The following is a 16,305-nucleotide window of genomic DNA, read 5'->3' as shown; positions in this document are numbered from 1 at the left end:
GCAAATGCATAAAAACATGCCTATGGCGCATTTTGGATGTAGGGACAGAGTTACATTGAGGATAATGCCGCGTACACACGACCGTTTTTCATGAGGAGAAAAATGCTATTTTTTTTAATTGGTCATTAAAAACTATCGTGTGTGCGCTCCAGAGCATTTTTCTCGGCGTGCAAAATGGGCATTAAAAATGTAGAACATGCTCTATTTTTTCTCGTAGTTTTTTCACGTCGTGAAAAACGGTCGTGTGTAGGCTTTAACGACGGGGAAAAAAAGCGGATGCTCAGAAGCAAGTTATGAGACGGGAGCACTTGTTCTGGTAAAAATAGCGTTTGTAATGGAGATGGCACATTCGTCACGCTGTCACAGACTGAAAAGCACGAAGACTGAAAAGCGCGAATCGTCTCTCACCAAACTTTTACTAACACGAAATCAGCAAAAGCAGCCCAAAGGGTGGCGCCATCTGAATGGAACTTCCCCTTTAAAGTGCTGTTGTACGTGTTGTATGTCACCGCGCTTTGCTCAAGCATTTTTTTTTCACGACCGTGTGTAGGCAAGGCAGTCATCCAGGATTTGGGTATGGGAAACAGCAATCATTCAACATAACATGTGTATAGGAATAAATACTGCGCTGGTCAATTCAAACGTAAATGGTATGAGACCAGCCACGAAAGAATAAAAAACATGACCATTCAACATAACAGACTGAGCTGTGGACATGTTTTTCATATTTTTATTGCAGCAAGAAAAATTAATTAATACAGTGATTTTATTAGGTCCATCAAATTCTTTCTTAAGATGCACTCATTATACAATGTTACACTACAAAATATATATTTTAATGAAGGAATAACATAGAAATAAAGAATATCCGCACTGGAAAAATACGTACAGAAAAATAAAGATTAAAAAATATATAAAAATTATAAAAATAAAAATAAAGGTTGCCTGGATTCCAATGTGGTAAACAGAATAGGCCATTCTCTAGAGATATCACGCACAGGGAAAACTCGCCATAGAATATAAATATCCGTCTCTAGCAACTAGCCAGTTAGTGTGGGAATTTGAACTTTTACAGCTAAATATAGCTTGATGCATACTGCACAATTATTTCACAGTCATAAATAATTAAGATGACTTAAGTTTGCACAGTTCATTATCTTCAATGAATTAATACAGTCGCTGTATCGTTCCCCTTTCTGTCTGATTACTGGGTTTCCTTTCACATCATTAAAGCGGGGGTTCACCCTGTTAAAAAAAAAAAAAAAGTTTTTTTTTATTAGACCATTAAATTCGGCATCGTAGCGCGAGCTACGGTATGCCGGTCTTACATTTTTTATCCCCGTACTCACCGTGCTATCGATGATTGAAGAATCCGGGGAATGGGCGTTCCTATGGTGAGAGAAGGTGATTGACGGCCGGCCCTGGCACGTCACGCTTCTCCGGAAATAGCCGAAATAGGCTTGGCTATTCACGGCGCCTGCGCATAGCCTGTGCGCAGGCGTCGTGAATAGCCGAGACCTACTCCGGCTGTCTTCGGGGAGCGTGACGTGCCAGAGCCGGCCGTCAATCATCCTCCCTCTCCATAGGCACGCCCATTCCCCGCGGGAGTCGGATTCTTCAATCAACAATAGCACAGTGAGTACGGGGATTAAAAATTTAAGACCGGCATACCGTAGCTCGCGCTACGATGCCGAATTTAATGGTCTAATGATGGAAAGGAGGGTGAACTACCGCTTTAAATGCCTTTTTTTCCGGCTTCATAATTTCCATGTATTTTTTATTTATAGTGTGATCTTACTTTCAAAATTTCTTACATTCATTTTTTAACTCTTCCTTGTCTGTTTTATGGACAGGTATTTTTACTGAGGGATTTCAGTGCAGGAGGGGTTTATCAGAATTTGCCTGTTTGGTTCATACGTCCTACACAAATAAAAACATCATTTTATCTTTACCTGTTTTTTAATTCTAATTATTATTATTATTATTATTATTACATTATTATTATTATTATTTTAATTACTGTATTTGCTGGCGTATAAGACTACCTTTTACATCTAAAAAAACTGGCCAAAAAGCAGGGGTCGTCTTATACGCCGGGTCAGCTGCTCAAATGCCTGCTGGATGTGCGGTAATACTGTATGTAGCTTCGGCTACATACAGTATATACCGCTTAGCCAATCCCGGTGAGCAATGTATTCAGTAGCCTGCACGGATTGGCTTTGAGAGTCAGAGAGGCGCAGGCTGATGATGTTACAGCCTCTGCCAATCCAAGCAGACTTTGTATTTTTTAATAGAATACATCGCTTGCCGTGATTGGCTCCAGCTCCAGCAAGAAGGAAGAAGAATATGGCTCCAGAAGGAAGAAATATGAAGTGTCGGAAGCTTCGGAAAGGGGGGTCGTCTTATACGGTGAGTACAGGCAAATAAATCTTTAAAAAAATGTAAAATTAGGGGTTCGTTTTATACGCCCAGTCGCCTTATACACCGGCAAATACGGTAACCTATTTTTAGTTATTCATATGTAGGACAAGTATGTTGGCCTTATTGTATATGCACTTTTTTTATAGTCTGTTGAGGGATTTTAACCACTTGCTTACTGGGCACATATACCCCTTTCCTGCCGAGGCAAAATTTCAGCTTCCGGCGCTGCGTCGCTTTAACTGACATTTGCGCGGTCGTGCGACGTGGCACCCAAACAAAATTGACGTCCTTTTTTTCCCCACAAATAGAGATTTCTTTTGGTGGTATTTGATCACCTCTGCGTTTTTTTGTTTTTTTTTGCTTTATAAACAAAAAAAGAACGTCAATTTTGAAAAAAAAACACAATATTTTTTACTTTTTGCTATAATAAATATCCCATTTTTTAAAAAAAAAAAACTTTTTTTTTCTCAATTTAGGCCGATAAATATTCTTCTACATATTTTTGTAAAAAATAAGAAAAATCGAAATAAGCGACTGGTTTGCGCAAAAGTTATAGCGCCTACAAAATAGGGGACAGAATTATGATTTTTTTTTTTTTATTCATTTTTTTTTACTAGTAATGGCGGCGATCTGCGATTTTTATTGGGACTGCGACATTACGGTGGACACATCGGACACTTTTGACACATTTTTGGGACCATTTATACAGCGACCAGTGCTATAAATATGCACTGGTTACTGTATAAATGTGACTGGAAGGGAAGGGGTTAACACTAGGGGGCGAGGAAGGGGTTAAATGTGTGCCCTGCATAGTGTTTCTAACTGTGGGGGGAGGGGACTGACTGAGGGAGGTGACCGATCTGTGTCCCTATGTACAAGGGACACAGCATCGGTCTCCTCTCCCTGACAGGACGTGGATCTGTGTGTTTACACACACAGATCCACGTCCTTGTCTGTGTATCCGCCGATCGTGGGCACCTGGCGGACATCACGGCTGCCAGGCACACGCATTGGCACTTCAGTGATGCGGCGGGGGCTCGCGCGCCCCCCAGTGGCTGGAGGAGCGGAGGACGTCCATAGATGTCCTCCCGGCAATTGAGAGCCACCTTGTGGCCGTCTTTTGTCAATTGGCCGGATGTAAAGTGGTTAAACTATTTTGCTGCGGCCCTTGGTGGTTTGGAAATTGGCAAAACAAAAACCGTTACACAGATAAAACTAGTAGATGATCTTTAGGCTTCATGCACACTGGACGTTTTTACAGCAGCTGTTTTTGGCAGTAGACGTTTTTTTCTACAGTCATTAAACTCTCCATCATGTTATCCTATGTGTCCATGCACACATAGGCTGTTATCAGAAGTTTTGGGCAGTGGCGTTTTTGAGCAGTAAAAAAAAAACTAGTGGGTTCTGAGAGACGTTTTTCAGCTGTAAAAACTCTCTTAACGCTGATAAACATTGATAAATGCTTAAAAACGTCACTCATCAGTGTTTTTTAGCATTTTTGATCCATTGAAAAAAAAAAGCACGTAAAAACGCTAATAAAGCTAAAAAACGCTATTGTAAAAACTTTGAAAAAAGTTGAAAAACTCACTGCAAAGCTACTTGGGTTTTTCTAACGTTATTTTAACGTCAAGTGTGTATTAGGCCTTAGGGCCCTTTCAGACGTGCGGATCGTATGTCTGCATTTTCATCCATCCGTTGCGGATGAAAACGGGACATACATTGGTCCCTATGTGATTGTGGGTGTCAGCAGATGACCATCCGCTGACACCGTAATCGTCCGCCTCCGCAAAGATACGATTTTTCGGACGGAAGAAAATCCTATTTTTTTTCCGTCTGCCGGATTGGATCGGATGAACACGGACATACGGTCCATGTTCATCCGATCCCCCAAAGGGACACGACCGGCTGGCCAGGTGTGTCCCTTTGCTTGCCTTTATCAGGCCCTTGAGTCACTATTCCTCCCACTGTTAACTAGGTTGAGGCACAATTTCTTCCACTGACTCCCAGCGGTCGGGGCATTATTCATCCCACTGACACCAATGATGGGGCACTATTTCTTCCACTAACGCCAATGATAGGGCATTATCCCTCTTCCTAATAACAACATGCAATTTTTTTTACTCCTACTCTCCATCAAGCCTGAGGAATTGTCTACTCCCACTGATGTCGGGGCATTTTCTACTTCCACTAGCAACAATGCAGCCCCCCTAAAGTCTGAAGAACAGTAAACTGACCCTTTGCTTAGAAAGTTTGGAGACTCCTGATCTAGAGGAGTGTTTTCTCTTTCCAAGGGGAATTTACTGACCACCGGTTTCTACTTACTCTAGACCAGGGGTCTCCAAACTTTCTAAACAAAGGGCCACTTTTCTGTTGTTTAGACCTCAGGAGGCCGGACTGTGGCCAGTGGGAGCAGAAAATGTCCGGGCTTCAATAGGAGGAATAGTGACCCATATTCAGTATTAGGGAAGGAGTAGTGTCCCATCATTGGTATCAGTAGGAGGAATAGTATCCCATCATTGGTCTCAGTAGGAAGAATAGTGTCCCATCATTGGTATCAGTAGGAGGAATAGTGTGCCATCATTGGTATCAGTAGGAGGAATAGTATCCCATCATTGGTCTCAGTAGGAAGAATAGTGTCCCATCATTGGTCTCAGTAGGAAGAATAGTGCCCCAAGGGCCGGATAAAGGCAAGCAGAGGGCCACATTCGGCCCCCACGCGGACAGTTTGGAGACCCCTGCTCTAGACGAACCAGTAAACCTTAAAGAGGAAGTAAACCCTCTCTAAAAAATAAAATAAAAAAAACACCCTGCAAGGCAAAGGCATAATGAGCTAGTATGCATAGCTCATTATGTAGTACTTACCTGAGATTAAAGCCCCTGCAGCGGTCCTGGGTGACCTCCTCCATCGCCGCCATGATACCCAGAGTGAATTCCGGTTATCGCTGCTACGGCACTGTGTGCCACCACTAACGGCATGATCGCCGTTAGAAGTGGCACGCTCAGTGCGCCTGCGCCCAATGTCTACATAGACATTGGTGCTGGTATTTTCTGCAAATATCTCCTAAACTTTTTAGGTTTGGGAGATATTTGTTGCACCTACAGGTAAGCCTTAGGCCTCGTACACACGATAGGTTAACCAGAGGACAACGGTCTGATGGACCGTTTTCATCGGTCCAAACCGATCGTGTGTGGGCCCCATAGGTTATTTAACCATAGGTTAAAAAAAAGCCAACTTGCTTTAAATTTAACCTATGGATTCCTAACCGATGGGAAAAAAACGATCATTAGTAGGCACAACCATCGTTTTTTTAACTGATGGTGTGTAGGCACGACGGACCATCAGTCAGCTTCATCGGTTAACCTATGACAACGGTCCATCAGACCGTTCTCATCGGATGGACTGATTGCGTGTACGCGGCTTAAATCTATTCTTACCTGTAGGTTAAAGTGGTTGTAATGGGTTTACAACCACTTTAACAAACATACAACCAAAAAGGTTTTCACTGATTTCTACTTGGACTCTGTTCTAAAGTATCAGTCTGAGCTTTCTGGTACAGCTGTTTGTCCTATTTTGGCAGTCATTCAAATTTGTGCAACTCTGCACAATGTCTGAGTGGATTTACGTGTGTGTTATAGCTGTAACAGTCTCCCACAAGCTGTTAAAGCCAGTCATGCATGCATTGAGTTTCGCTCCATAAGTCAACTAAACAGCATGGGCTTCCAATCAGATGCAGGCACTGTTTGGGTATTCTGACAGACAGCGGAGCTGGCTTTCAGAATACAATAACCCACAGTGGGAGGTTTATCCATCTGCACTGCTTGTGTGGATGGAGAAATCTGTTAAATTTCTCCTTCAACCTTCAGAAATGTATAGGTGTTTCGCCAGCTTAAATTTGCCCCTTGCATGGGCCTAATGTCCTATGTTCATATGCAGAATGCAGAAACGTGTTACAGGAATATGTCTTGTGTATACTGTTTGCTATTGGAAGAATACATTTTTATCTTTTGGAACTCAGGACCACATGCAGAATTACTGTACTTGGGAAGGTAATGATGCCTGGGAAGGTGCATTTATTTACTTACCCTTTAAAAGGTTTTTTTTTTCTCTCTGGTGCTCAGAGTGTACATCCTCCTATCATGTACCTGGTAGCAGAGCCTAATGTGGTGAGGAAGGCCTCTCTTACACCTCTAACTCTGGGCCCCTGATAGAGTAGACAGGAGGCACAGTACAGAGTGGCTCAAGTTCCTGTAAGGCCTCGTACACACGACCGAGTTTCTCGGCAAAAACCAGCAATAAACTTGCTGTTTTTTTTTTGCCGAGGAAATCGGTCGTGTGTACATTTTTCGACAAGGAAACTGTCGAGGAACTCGACGAGCCAAAAAGAGAGCATGTTCTCTTTTTCCTCGAAGGGAATGGAGAAAATTGGCACGTCGAGTTCCTCGACAGCCTAACAAGGAACTCGACGAGCAAACCGATGTGTTTCGCCCGTCGAGATCCTCGGTCGTGTGTACGAGGCCTAAGTCTTGCTAGCAGTAGGACAGATGTGCACGCTGGGCAGGAGAAGTCGTCAGACGGCTCCAGTAAGCAGGTGGGCAGCTGATACTGGCAACAGCAGGCAGAGTAGCAGATTTAGGTCATACACAGACAGGATTGATCGGGTACAGGCAGGTGCGTGGTCAGGAAACAAGCCGGGTCTGGAACCGATCAGTAAAGCAGGAGCCAATGGAGCACACAGAAGTGGAGGTCAGGGGACAAGCAGAAGTCAGTGCAAGTGGAGCTCAGAGAGTGGTCAAGACAAGCTGGGCCAGCAACTGGAATCTGGATACAGAATCACAAAATCACAGGATGCACACAGGAGGCTGACGACAAAGCAGCACTGGTCCTGAGCACTGGCCGAGTTTAAATAGCCCGTTTGACTCCAACATCTGTCACAGGTGCACGCGCCGGAGCACACGAGAATGTGTGAGGGCACATGAATATGTGCATTCGCATATTCATTAGCCAGTGCCCAATTCTTGCGAGCACAAAAAGGGAACATGCATGATCAGTGAAATTGATGTAGGCATGCTCCAAAACCTCAGAGAAGGTCCAAGGATGGCAACCAGCAGCATATAGCATAAGGCCCCTTTCAGACTGGGGCGGGAGCTGCGGTGGCGGTATAACGCCGCTAAAAATAGCGGCGCTATACCGCCGGAATTGCCGCGGGTATCAGCCGCTAGCGGTGCGGTATTAACCCCCGCTAGCGGCCGATAAAGAGTTAATACCGCCCGCAATGCGCCTCTATAGAGGCGCATTGCGGGCGGTATTGCCGCGGTTTCCCATTGTTTTCAATGGGAAGGAGCGGTATACATGCGATACATACGCTCCTCTCACCGCTCCAAAGATGCTGCTGACAGGAGATTTTTTTGTCTCCCGCCAGCGCATCGCCTCAGTGTGAAAGCCCTCGGGCTTTCACATTGAGTCTGCAGTGAAGGAGTTTTTCAGGCATGATAGCAGCGCTATTTTTAGCGCTGTACCACCTGAAAAACTCCTCAATGTGAAAGGGGCCTTAGGCCCCTTTCAGACTGGGGCGGGAGCCGCGGTGGCGGTATAACGCCGCTAAAAGTAGCGGCGCTATACCGCCGGGATTGCCGTGGAAATCAGCCGCTAGCGGTGCGGTATTAACCCCCGCTAGCGGCCGATAAAGGGTTAATATGCCCGCAATGCGCCTATATAGAGGCGCATTGCGGGCGGTATTGCCGCGGTTTCCCATTGTTTTCAATGGGAAGGAGCGGTATACACGCCGCTCCTCTCACCGCTCCAAAGATGCTGCTGACAGGAGATTTTTTTGTCTCCCGCCAGCGCATCGCCTCAGTGTGAAAGCCCTTCGGCTTTCACATTGAGGTAGCTGGGCAGGAGTTTTTCAGGCGGGATAGCAGCGCTATTTTTAGCGCTGTACCGCCTGAAAAACTCCTCAATGTGAAAGGGGCCTTAGTGTGGCTAATAATAATCTTCAAGTTATTATCCAAGCCACAAGTTACTTGAACTGTCAAGTCACCAACTTTGAGGCTGGGTTCACACTGGTACGACAAACACTCTGACTTTGGGAGCACATTTCGCATGACGTGTGAAAATCAATGTTTCCCTATGAGAGTCGTCTTAACTGGTCTGACACAAGTCGGTTCGACTTTGAAAATGCTCCCTGCACTACCTTGGTCCGACTTTGATGCTACTTCAGCCCATTGAATATCACTGAAGTCAGATAAAGTCAGATCAAAGTCGGATTGCAGTCTTGTCGGGAAGAGGCCCTTGTCCTCATCAACATGGAGGCAAGGTGCTTTGGGTTGGGGGGAGATGCAGGGTCCCCCCTGCCCAAAAGCACCAAACCCCCCCCCCCCCTCATGTTGAGGGCATGTGGCCTGGTATGGTCCAGGAGGGAGGGCGCTCTCTCATCCCCACCCCCTTTCCTGACCTGCCCCACTGCATGCTCGGATAAGGGTCTGGTATGGATTTTGGGGGGGTCCCCTTAAAATCCATGCCAGACCAAAGGGGGGGGAACCCATGCCGTTTATTTTTTATTTTATTTGGTGTGGAGTTTCCCCTAAAGATTCATACCAGACACAAAGTGCCTGGCATTGTCAAGATCAAAGTCGGATCCCTGTTCATTGAGTCAGAGTGCAAAGTCGGATCCACAGTCATACGACTGTCGTGTCATACCAGTGTGAACCTGGCCTTTGCCCAGATTCACACTGGGCTGCGGGAGTGAAGTCATGCGATTTCACTCCCGCCTGTCAGTCCCGATTTCGCTCGCGATTACCAAGACATCTGTGCAGGTCTCTAGTAGTACAGAAACGTATTTTTAAAATCGGTGCAGCGTCGCAGATGTGGCTCACTGATTAGAACGGTGCCATTGCCGGCAATTGCTGCCGATTTGACAAATCGCATATCAAATCGCACCAGTGTGAACCAGGGCCTACAGACACACACATGCAGATGGTCGGTGATTATAGATCTCTCACAATCACCATCTCCCAGCGGACCCAGCAGAGGTCAATCAGCTGCTAAATGTTATGTGGACACCAGCTTTCATTACATAGCAAACTGGACCTGACGGGATTTAACAGGAGCTATATGATAATTAAGAGTCTATTGTACCACAGACCAGCCTGTCATGGCTTAGCATCATAACGGCATCTTTGGAGACATACAATTTCCCCCCATATGACTGCAACCTGCCCTGTCCATGCATTTATATTTTTAGATCGCTTATCACACACATCAATCCAAGTGAAGCATGCTGCTGCTACATTGTAGCTCTTTCAATGCTCTATTTTTACAGTACAATATTGATATATAACAGAGAAAATGGAATACAATTGACTCCACATGCAGCTTCATAAGGTGAACAAGCAGGCAGACACTACAACAATCATAGGCTTTCAGCCTATTAGCCACTAGGTGGTCAGGGTGAGGTTGATGGGATGTCCCCCAGGTGGATTTTGTGAGGAGGGGTTCCTCACCCTTGCCAATGCTTTTTGATATACAGTAATTATATGTCCAATAAATTATATTTGGTATTGAAATTGGTAGCCCTTGTAGTCGTGTATTCTTTTGGTGGTTGTTTTACATATATTTTGGAAGAACCTCCCCTTATCTTATAGGGCAGTGGTTTTCAACTCCTGTCCTCAGAACCCACTAACAGGCCAGGTTTTATGTATTACCTTGGGGAGATGCAGACTAGAATACTCCAATCACTGAGCAGCAAATGATATCACCTGTCATGTATTTCAGTTATCTTGCAAACCTGGCCTGTTAGTGGACCCTGAGGACAGGAGCTGAGAACCACTGGCATACGGTATGGTCACCTCTTCATAACACGCCCACGATGCATACTTTTCAGGGTTTTTTTTTTTGCATAATGAGAATATCTGCAGTCAGAATCCTAAGTGTTCTGATCATTGGCTGCCACTAGGCCTGTACAACTGAATGATGATTGGAACACCTGGGATCCTGGTCACAGGTTTTCTCCATATAATAGCCACAGGAGGGTTTTTACTCGTATCAATGAGATCTAAATGACTTTTGCTGTGGGAGGTAAGTGCTGCATATGTTACATGTTTGTCTGTGGCTGGAGTGGGGTTTCTAAAGTTACTGCAAGGGATTCCTCCATCCCATCTATATATATATATATATATATATATATATATATATATATATATATATATATATATATATATAAACAGAGATATGATATGCAACTACCCCCTCTCAACCATTATACAGTTTAGCTTAGTATTTTAAACAGGAAGAAGGGAGGCATTTTGGTATCTTTCATTCAAACTAATCCTGTATTAAAATAAATATTCAGGTTTCGCCATGATTACCGTGTGTGTGTGTGTGTGTGTGTGTGTATATATATATATATATATATACAATTTCAACTTGAGGAATTGTTAGCTGCCTAAGGTGCAGTACTTCCACGCCATGAATTTGGCAGATGGCAAATACTGGAGGCACAAAATGATAAACCCAAGACTGTAATCATACTCCTTATATTGCCTTCAGACTGACCAATATCCTGGCTAAGTGAATTTGATTGCCGCCTTAATCCGCCACAGAACCTGTGTAATGCGTTTTGAAGTGATGAGATGGCAACCCTAGGTTCTATGTGTTTTCATGCCTATATACTGTATCTGCAGCATTTCAACTGCTACATACTGGAATCACCCAGTATGTAGATTAAAATCACTACCTCTACCTGCTGTCACAATTCATCACCAGGGCTTTATTATTATTATTATTACATATTAGGACTCGTGCAATAATACAGCTCTGGTGATAAATTGTGTGTGTGTGTGTGTTAAATTGAATCTGCATACTGTGTGGTCCCTGAAGGTAAAGTGCTGCATATACAATAGTGTGTGTGTGTGTGTGTGTGTGTGTGTGTGTGTGTGTGTGTGTGTTTTGTATAGACATAAAAAAGCATGGAACCCAAGGTTGCCTTTAAAACATTGATGTGACTGTGAGGATAAGAGGACAAACATTAGACCTTTTACTGGCAGTGATCTCTGGGGATCTTGCTTTCATATTAGCATAATGGTTCAATCTGGAAAGCCTGTTTGGTAGTGTGAGTGTGGTCTGGACTTCCATGGTGTTTTTAGAGTGACAACATCATTTTATATTGTGGATGTTTATTTTTCTATTCTTTTTTTTTTTTTTTTTTTTTTTTTTGTATAATAAAGTATTAATTTTCAATATATCGCGCATTGGCCCCTATATAACTTTTTTGTGGCTATTAATTTGTGTTCGGTGATTATGGGCCAGCGTCTTATTTTGGATGAGCCAGTCTGATTTGGTTTAAATTGGGTAAGGCTCCCAGAAGCTTTTACCAGAGTCTTTGGTTGAATGAAACACAAATGCAGAGAAGACCTCCCTGCAATTCAAGGTGGCACTGTGCCAGCATTCTGTCTTTTTTAATGGCTCCCAATTTCCCAAAGGGTTTTGTTCAAACTGATGCCTCCCATGGAACAACCCATGGTATTGCAATGTAAACCCGAAAAAAAAATCTATAAATAAAATCTCTATCTCTATCATCTGTGCCCAGTCTTGCTACACAGGTAATCCAGCTCTGAGCAATCCTCCTCCCTTTTTTTTTTTTTTTTTTTTTTTTTTTTTTTTTGTTCAGTGAGATAAAACAAACTTTCAAAGAAAAACCTTGGTCCGTTCCACCCCCTTGCTGTGAGTGACAGGTTATTTACATATCTCATGCACTAGCCTGGAGAAAGGCATTATTTTAATTCCCACCCCCACATTTTTTCTGAAGTCATGTGGTTACTTTTCTGGATGTTAGTGATCATAGCAGAATTTAGTGTAAGGGGAGTGTAGAGGAGGGCGGGAAGTCTACTGACATCACGACTCCAAACAGATCCACCCACAGAATTTGCAGTTTTTCCGTTCTTATAACAGACCGAGGGGTGACATTTGACAGGTAAGGATACATGCAGGAGGCATGTCTATCCTTATAGATCAGCACTATGGCAGTAGTTTAGAAAGGATGAGAGTGGGTTTACATCCACTTTAACCACTTAAGACCTGGACCTTTTAGGCAGGTAAAATACCTGGCCAGTTTTTGCGATTCTGCACTGCGTCGTTCTAACTGACAATTGCGCGGTCGTGCGACGTGGCTCCCAAACTAAATTGGCGGCTTTTTTTTTTTTTTTACACAAATGGAGCTTTCTTTTGGTGGTATTTGATCACCTCTGCGGTTTTTATTTTTTGCGCTATAAACAAAAATAGAGCGACAATTTTGAAAAAATTCAATTTTTTTTGCTATAATAAATATCCCCCAAAAATATATAAATTTTATTTTTTTCCTCAGTTTAGGTCGATACGTATTATTTTTGTGAAAAAAAATCGAAATAAGCGTTTATTGATTGGTTTGCGCAAAATGTATAGCGTTTACAAAATAGGGGATATTTTTTTTATTTATTTTTTTACTACTAATGGCGGCGATCAGCTTTTTTTTTTTAAATTTATTTATTTATTTTCGTGACTGCGACATTATGTCGGACAATTTTGTCATTTTTGGGACCATTGTCATTTTCACAGCAAAAAAATGCATTGTTTACTGTGAAAATGACAATTGCAGTTTGGGAGTTAACCACTAGGGGGCACTGAAGGGGTTAAGTGTGACCTCCATATGTGTTTCTAACTGTAGGGGGGGCGGGGCTGGACGTGTGAAGTCATTGATCGCCTTTCCCTATATCGGGGAACAGACGATCAATGACAGCGCCACAGCGAAGAACGGGGAAGCTGTGTTAACACACACCTCTCTCCGTTCTTCAGCTCCGGGGACTGATCGCGGGACTCTGGCGGCGATCGGGTCCCACGGCCACAGAGCTTTGGACCAGGGCCCGCGACCCACGGCTGGGCACTTAAAGAGGACGTACAGGTACGTGCTTGTGCCATTCTGCCAACGTATATGTGCAGGAGGCGGTCCTTAAGTGGTTAATAGCGCTATTTTTTTAACACTAAAACGCTGTAAAAACGCTTCAGTGTGACAGTTGTCTAAGGATAAGTTAATTTTGTAATGGCTAACATGTTCCAGTATTTGCAGCTCTCTCTCTGTAACAGAGGGCCAGGGAACGTCTCCCCGTATCTGCTGTCGCTATTTGAAAATGGCACTACCATGCGGGGCTGCACCCACACGTCACTCATTTACAGTTTCCTGTGAATTATGCCTTACAAGTAATATCAGTCATTGCGGCTGATGGCTTGTAGTTTTCAATGGGCTGCGAGGGTGCTGGTGAGCATCCTCGTAATCCACTGATCTTCCTGCTCCCAGATAACTGCATGCCCATACAAGGTGTGGGCATGCAGGAGCCAATCGAAGGTGCAATGCTCTGCAGAAAAAATATATTCAAATACATTTATTTTTTTTACATGCAAAAATGTGTGCATTTATTTAAAAAAAAAAAGGTGAACTGGGCAAAAAAAATATGCAGTGGTACAATAAGAATGTTTAGCCAATAAGTGAGCCTTTTGTGAATCTCTACAATACTATTTACTGCAAAGGATATTCTGCTGGTTTCCAATCATGCAATGTTAACATCAATGCAACAGAATAAGGACAAATGCCCAGATAACCTGGTGGTTCCTGGCACTCCATGAGTTCTAGTTTGTGGTAAATTACAGACCTGGATAACGTCATCGGAATGCTAATGCTCCTTCTCAGGTCAATTGTTTTGGCTCCACTGGCGCCACCACCTCTTATGTTGGCTATGTACGGGAATGGTAGGTAAGGTATGTATCCCCTCTTTGTGGCGGGTGCTTGGACATTGAAAGACATAGCAAGGGTAAGGAAGAAGGCTGATATGGAAGAAATGGGAAGCAGAGAGAGGTGTGTGGGTGTTGTTTTTTTTTTTTTGGGGTTGGTTAAACCTGTTCAGATGTTGGCCACACATAAGCAAATGCTTCATGCCTGGCTGAGCCATGTGGTTCTACGGTGTTTGACTCTTGCAATAAAGCTTCCAGCCTGAGGTAAGCCATGTTTTTCCTTTAATTTTGCTGGGACTAATCCTACTTGAAAAGAAAAATGTTGTGTTATCTTTTTGTTGATGTAGATTTGCAGGCAGGTGCAGTACATTTTCTGCACTGCAGGTGGCGCTCACCTGCAGTGCGAAAAGGGAGGCCAGAGGAACATGGTTCCTCTATAGCAGTGGGTCTCGACTCCTGTCCTCATGACCCACTAACAGGCCAGATTTAAGTATTAACTTGGGGAGATGTAGATTAGAATACTGCAATCACTGAGCAGCAAATGATCTCACCTGTGATGTATTTCAGTTATCTTGCAAACCTGGCCTTTTAGTGGGTCCTGAGGATAGGAGTTGAGTTACTGGGGAAGCTCTCAGATTGGATGCTGTGGCCCTAGCAGCCATCTTGGTTCAGGCAAAGCCTTTTTAAGGCCCTGCTCCCAGGCTTGGCTCCCTTTTTGTGTGTGGACAGTGTAGGGACAGGTCACCTCTGACAGGGACAGTGATTAGTGGCAGGGAGAGGTTCCAGACGAATAGGGGAAAGTATAGGGACATTCTATCCTTCTGGCAACCTTCCTATTTGGGCTCGGACCAGCAAGGCTGCATTTCACCCCCCAAGATACATTGTCAGCACATCCAGACCTGATACACATTGCTGTGAGTGTTCCCAGTTGGGTGCTTTCCCACTGGGTTTGTTGTGAACTTCTGGATTATGCATTAAGTTCTCTGCAATGGGACTCTGGGAATGGTTTACCAAAACTGGAGAGTGCAATGCCTGCATGGTAGCCAATCGGCTTCTAACTTCAGCTTGTTCAATTAAACTTAACAAAAAAAAAACTGGAGGTTTCTATGCAGAGCTTCTCCAGATTTTGCGCTTGACCATGTGCCATTGTGCATGGGCCATTGTTGGGTTTTAATATAAAAGTGAACTTTTGAATAAAATATTCCCTAATCGCTATTACAAAAAAATGTGTATGTGTGCCAAAACGCTGTTCATCTGTAGAATCTGACTTAACACCTCACATGATTCATGTTCACAGATTGGTATTACCAAGTGCCTTTGAAACCTGAGACGAAAAGTGAAGTTTCACATCCACCTACTTCCCAAATACCCGGTTTGAGTGACCTTGCGGAACCTCCTAGTGATTTAATGGCTGGAAATCAAAAAAAGTGGATCAGAGATACAGACTCTGATTATGTCAAACTATCCAAGCAAGGAGGTCAACCAGGTAAGGACCACGTTTGGGCTTATCGCGATGGTATGAACATGAGCAAAATATCAAATTGGATAGTTTAGTCTTTATATAGTTATTATATACAGTGCATGTGTTGAGAATATCTCATAAATCAGTAGGCATGGCACCCTGGGGTGCTGTTTCGTTCCCCCAGGTTGCTACAAATATGGAACGCAGTTGGTCTTGAATCAGCATCATGCATTGCCGCGATGCAAGCTAGCCAACCACCAGCACCATAACGATCAATGAAGCTCTGGGCCCAGGGCCTGGATGCACGGCATCCCACCCGAACCATGGCAACAAATAAAAATGATCCAGGGCAGATGGCAATTGGGAGAGAATGAAAGTGCACCTCCAACCAGACCTGCTCTGTCTCCCATCTTCTGCCATGCTTTTGGAGCCACAGGGTAGAGCTCTGATGAAAATGGGGTAGTCTGATGTCCTGTATAGGGGGAGCTCTGATGTAAAGGATGGGGCATCTGATGTGATGGGGGGGGCTCTGATGTCATAGGGCACTCTGATGTAATGGGAGGAAAAAGGTGAGAAACGCTGACAGTTACATAGTATAGTTAGTCAGGTTGAAAAAAGACACAAGTCCATCCAGTCCAACCACAAAAAAAAAAAAAAAATAGAAATA

At 43.8% G+C, this 16,305-nt stretch overlaps 1 protein-coding gene across 4 annotated transcripts in view; it reads left to right on the top strand.

Annotated features, from left to right (window-relative positions):
- C5H7orf57 (chromosome 5 C7orf57 homolog) overlaps positions 1 to 16,305 on the top strand; it is a 64,438-nt gene that overhangs the window by 26,075 nt on the left and 22,058 nt on the right. For 2 of the 4 annotated variants that reach the window (XM_040353327.1, XM_040353329.1), the window contains one exon: positions 15,474 to 15,662. In XM_040353327.1, the coding sequence (XP_040209261.1) occupies positions 15,474 to 15,662 (189 nt within the window). Of the gene's footprint in view, positions 1 to 10,161; positions 10,257 to 10,461; positions 10,496 to 15,473; positions 15,663 to 16,305 lie in introns of those variants that run through there. The other 2 variants (XM_040353330.1, XM_040353328.1) reach the window with 2 other exon arrangements.

The sequence above is a fragment of the Rana temporaria genome, chromosome 5 (assembly GCF_905171775.1).
Source record: "Rana temporaria chromosome 5, aRanTem1.1, whole genome shotgun sequence".
NCBI classification, from domain to species: Eukaryota; Metazoa; Chordata; class Amphibia; order Anura; family Ranidae; genus Rana; species Rana temporaria.
Note: the sequence above shows the minus strand (reverse complement) of the source record. Positions and strands in the feature narration are given on the sequence as shown.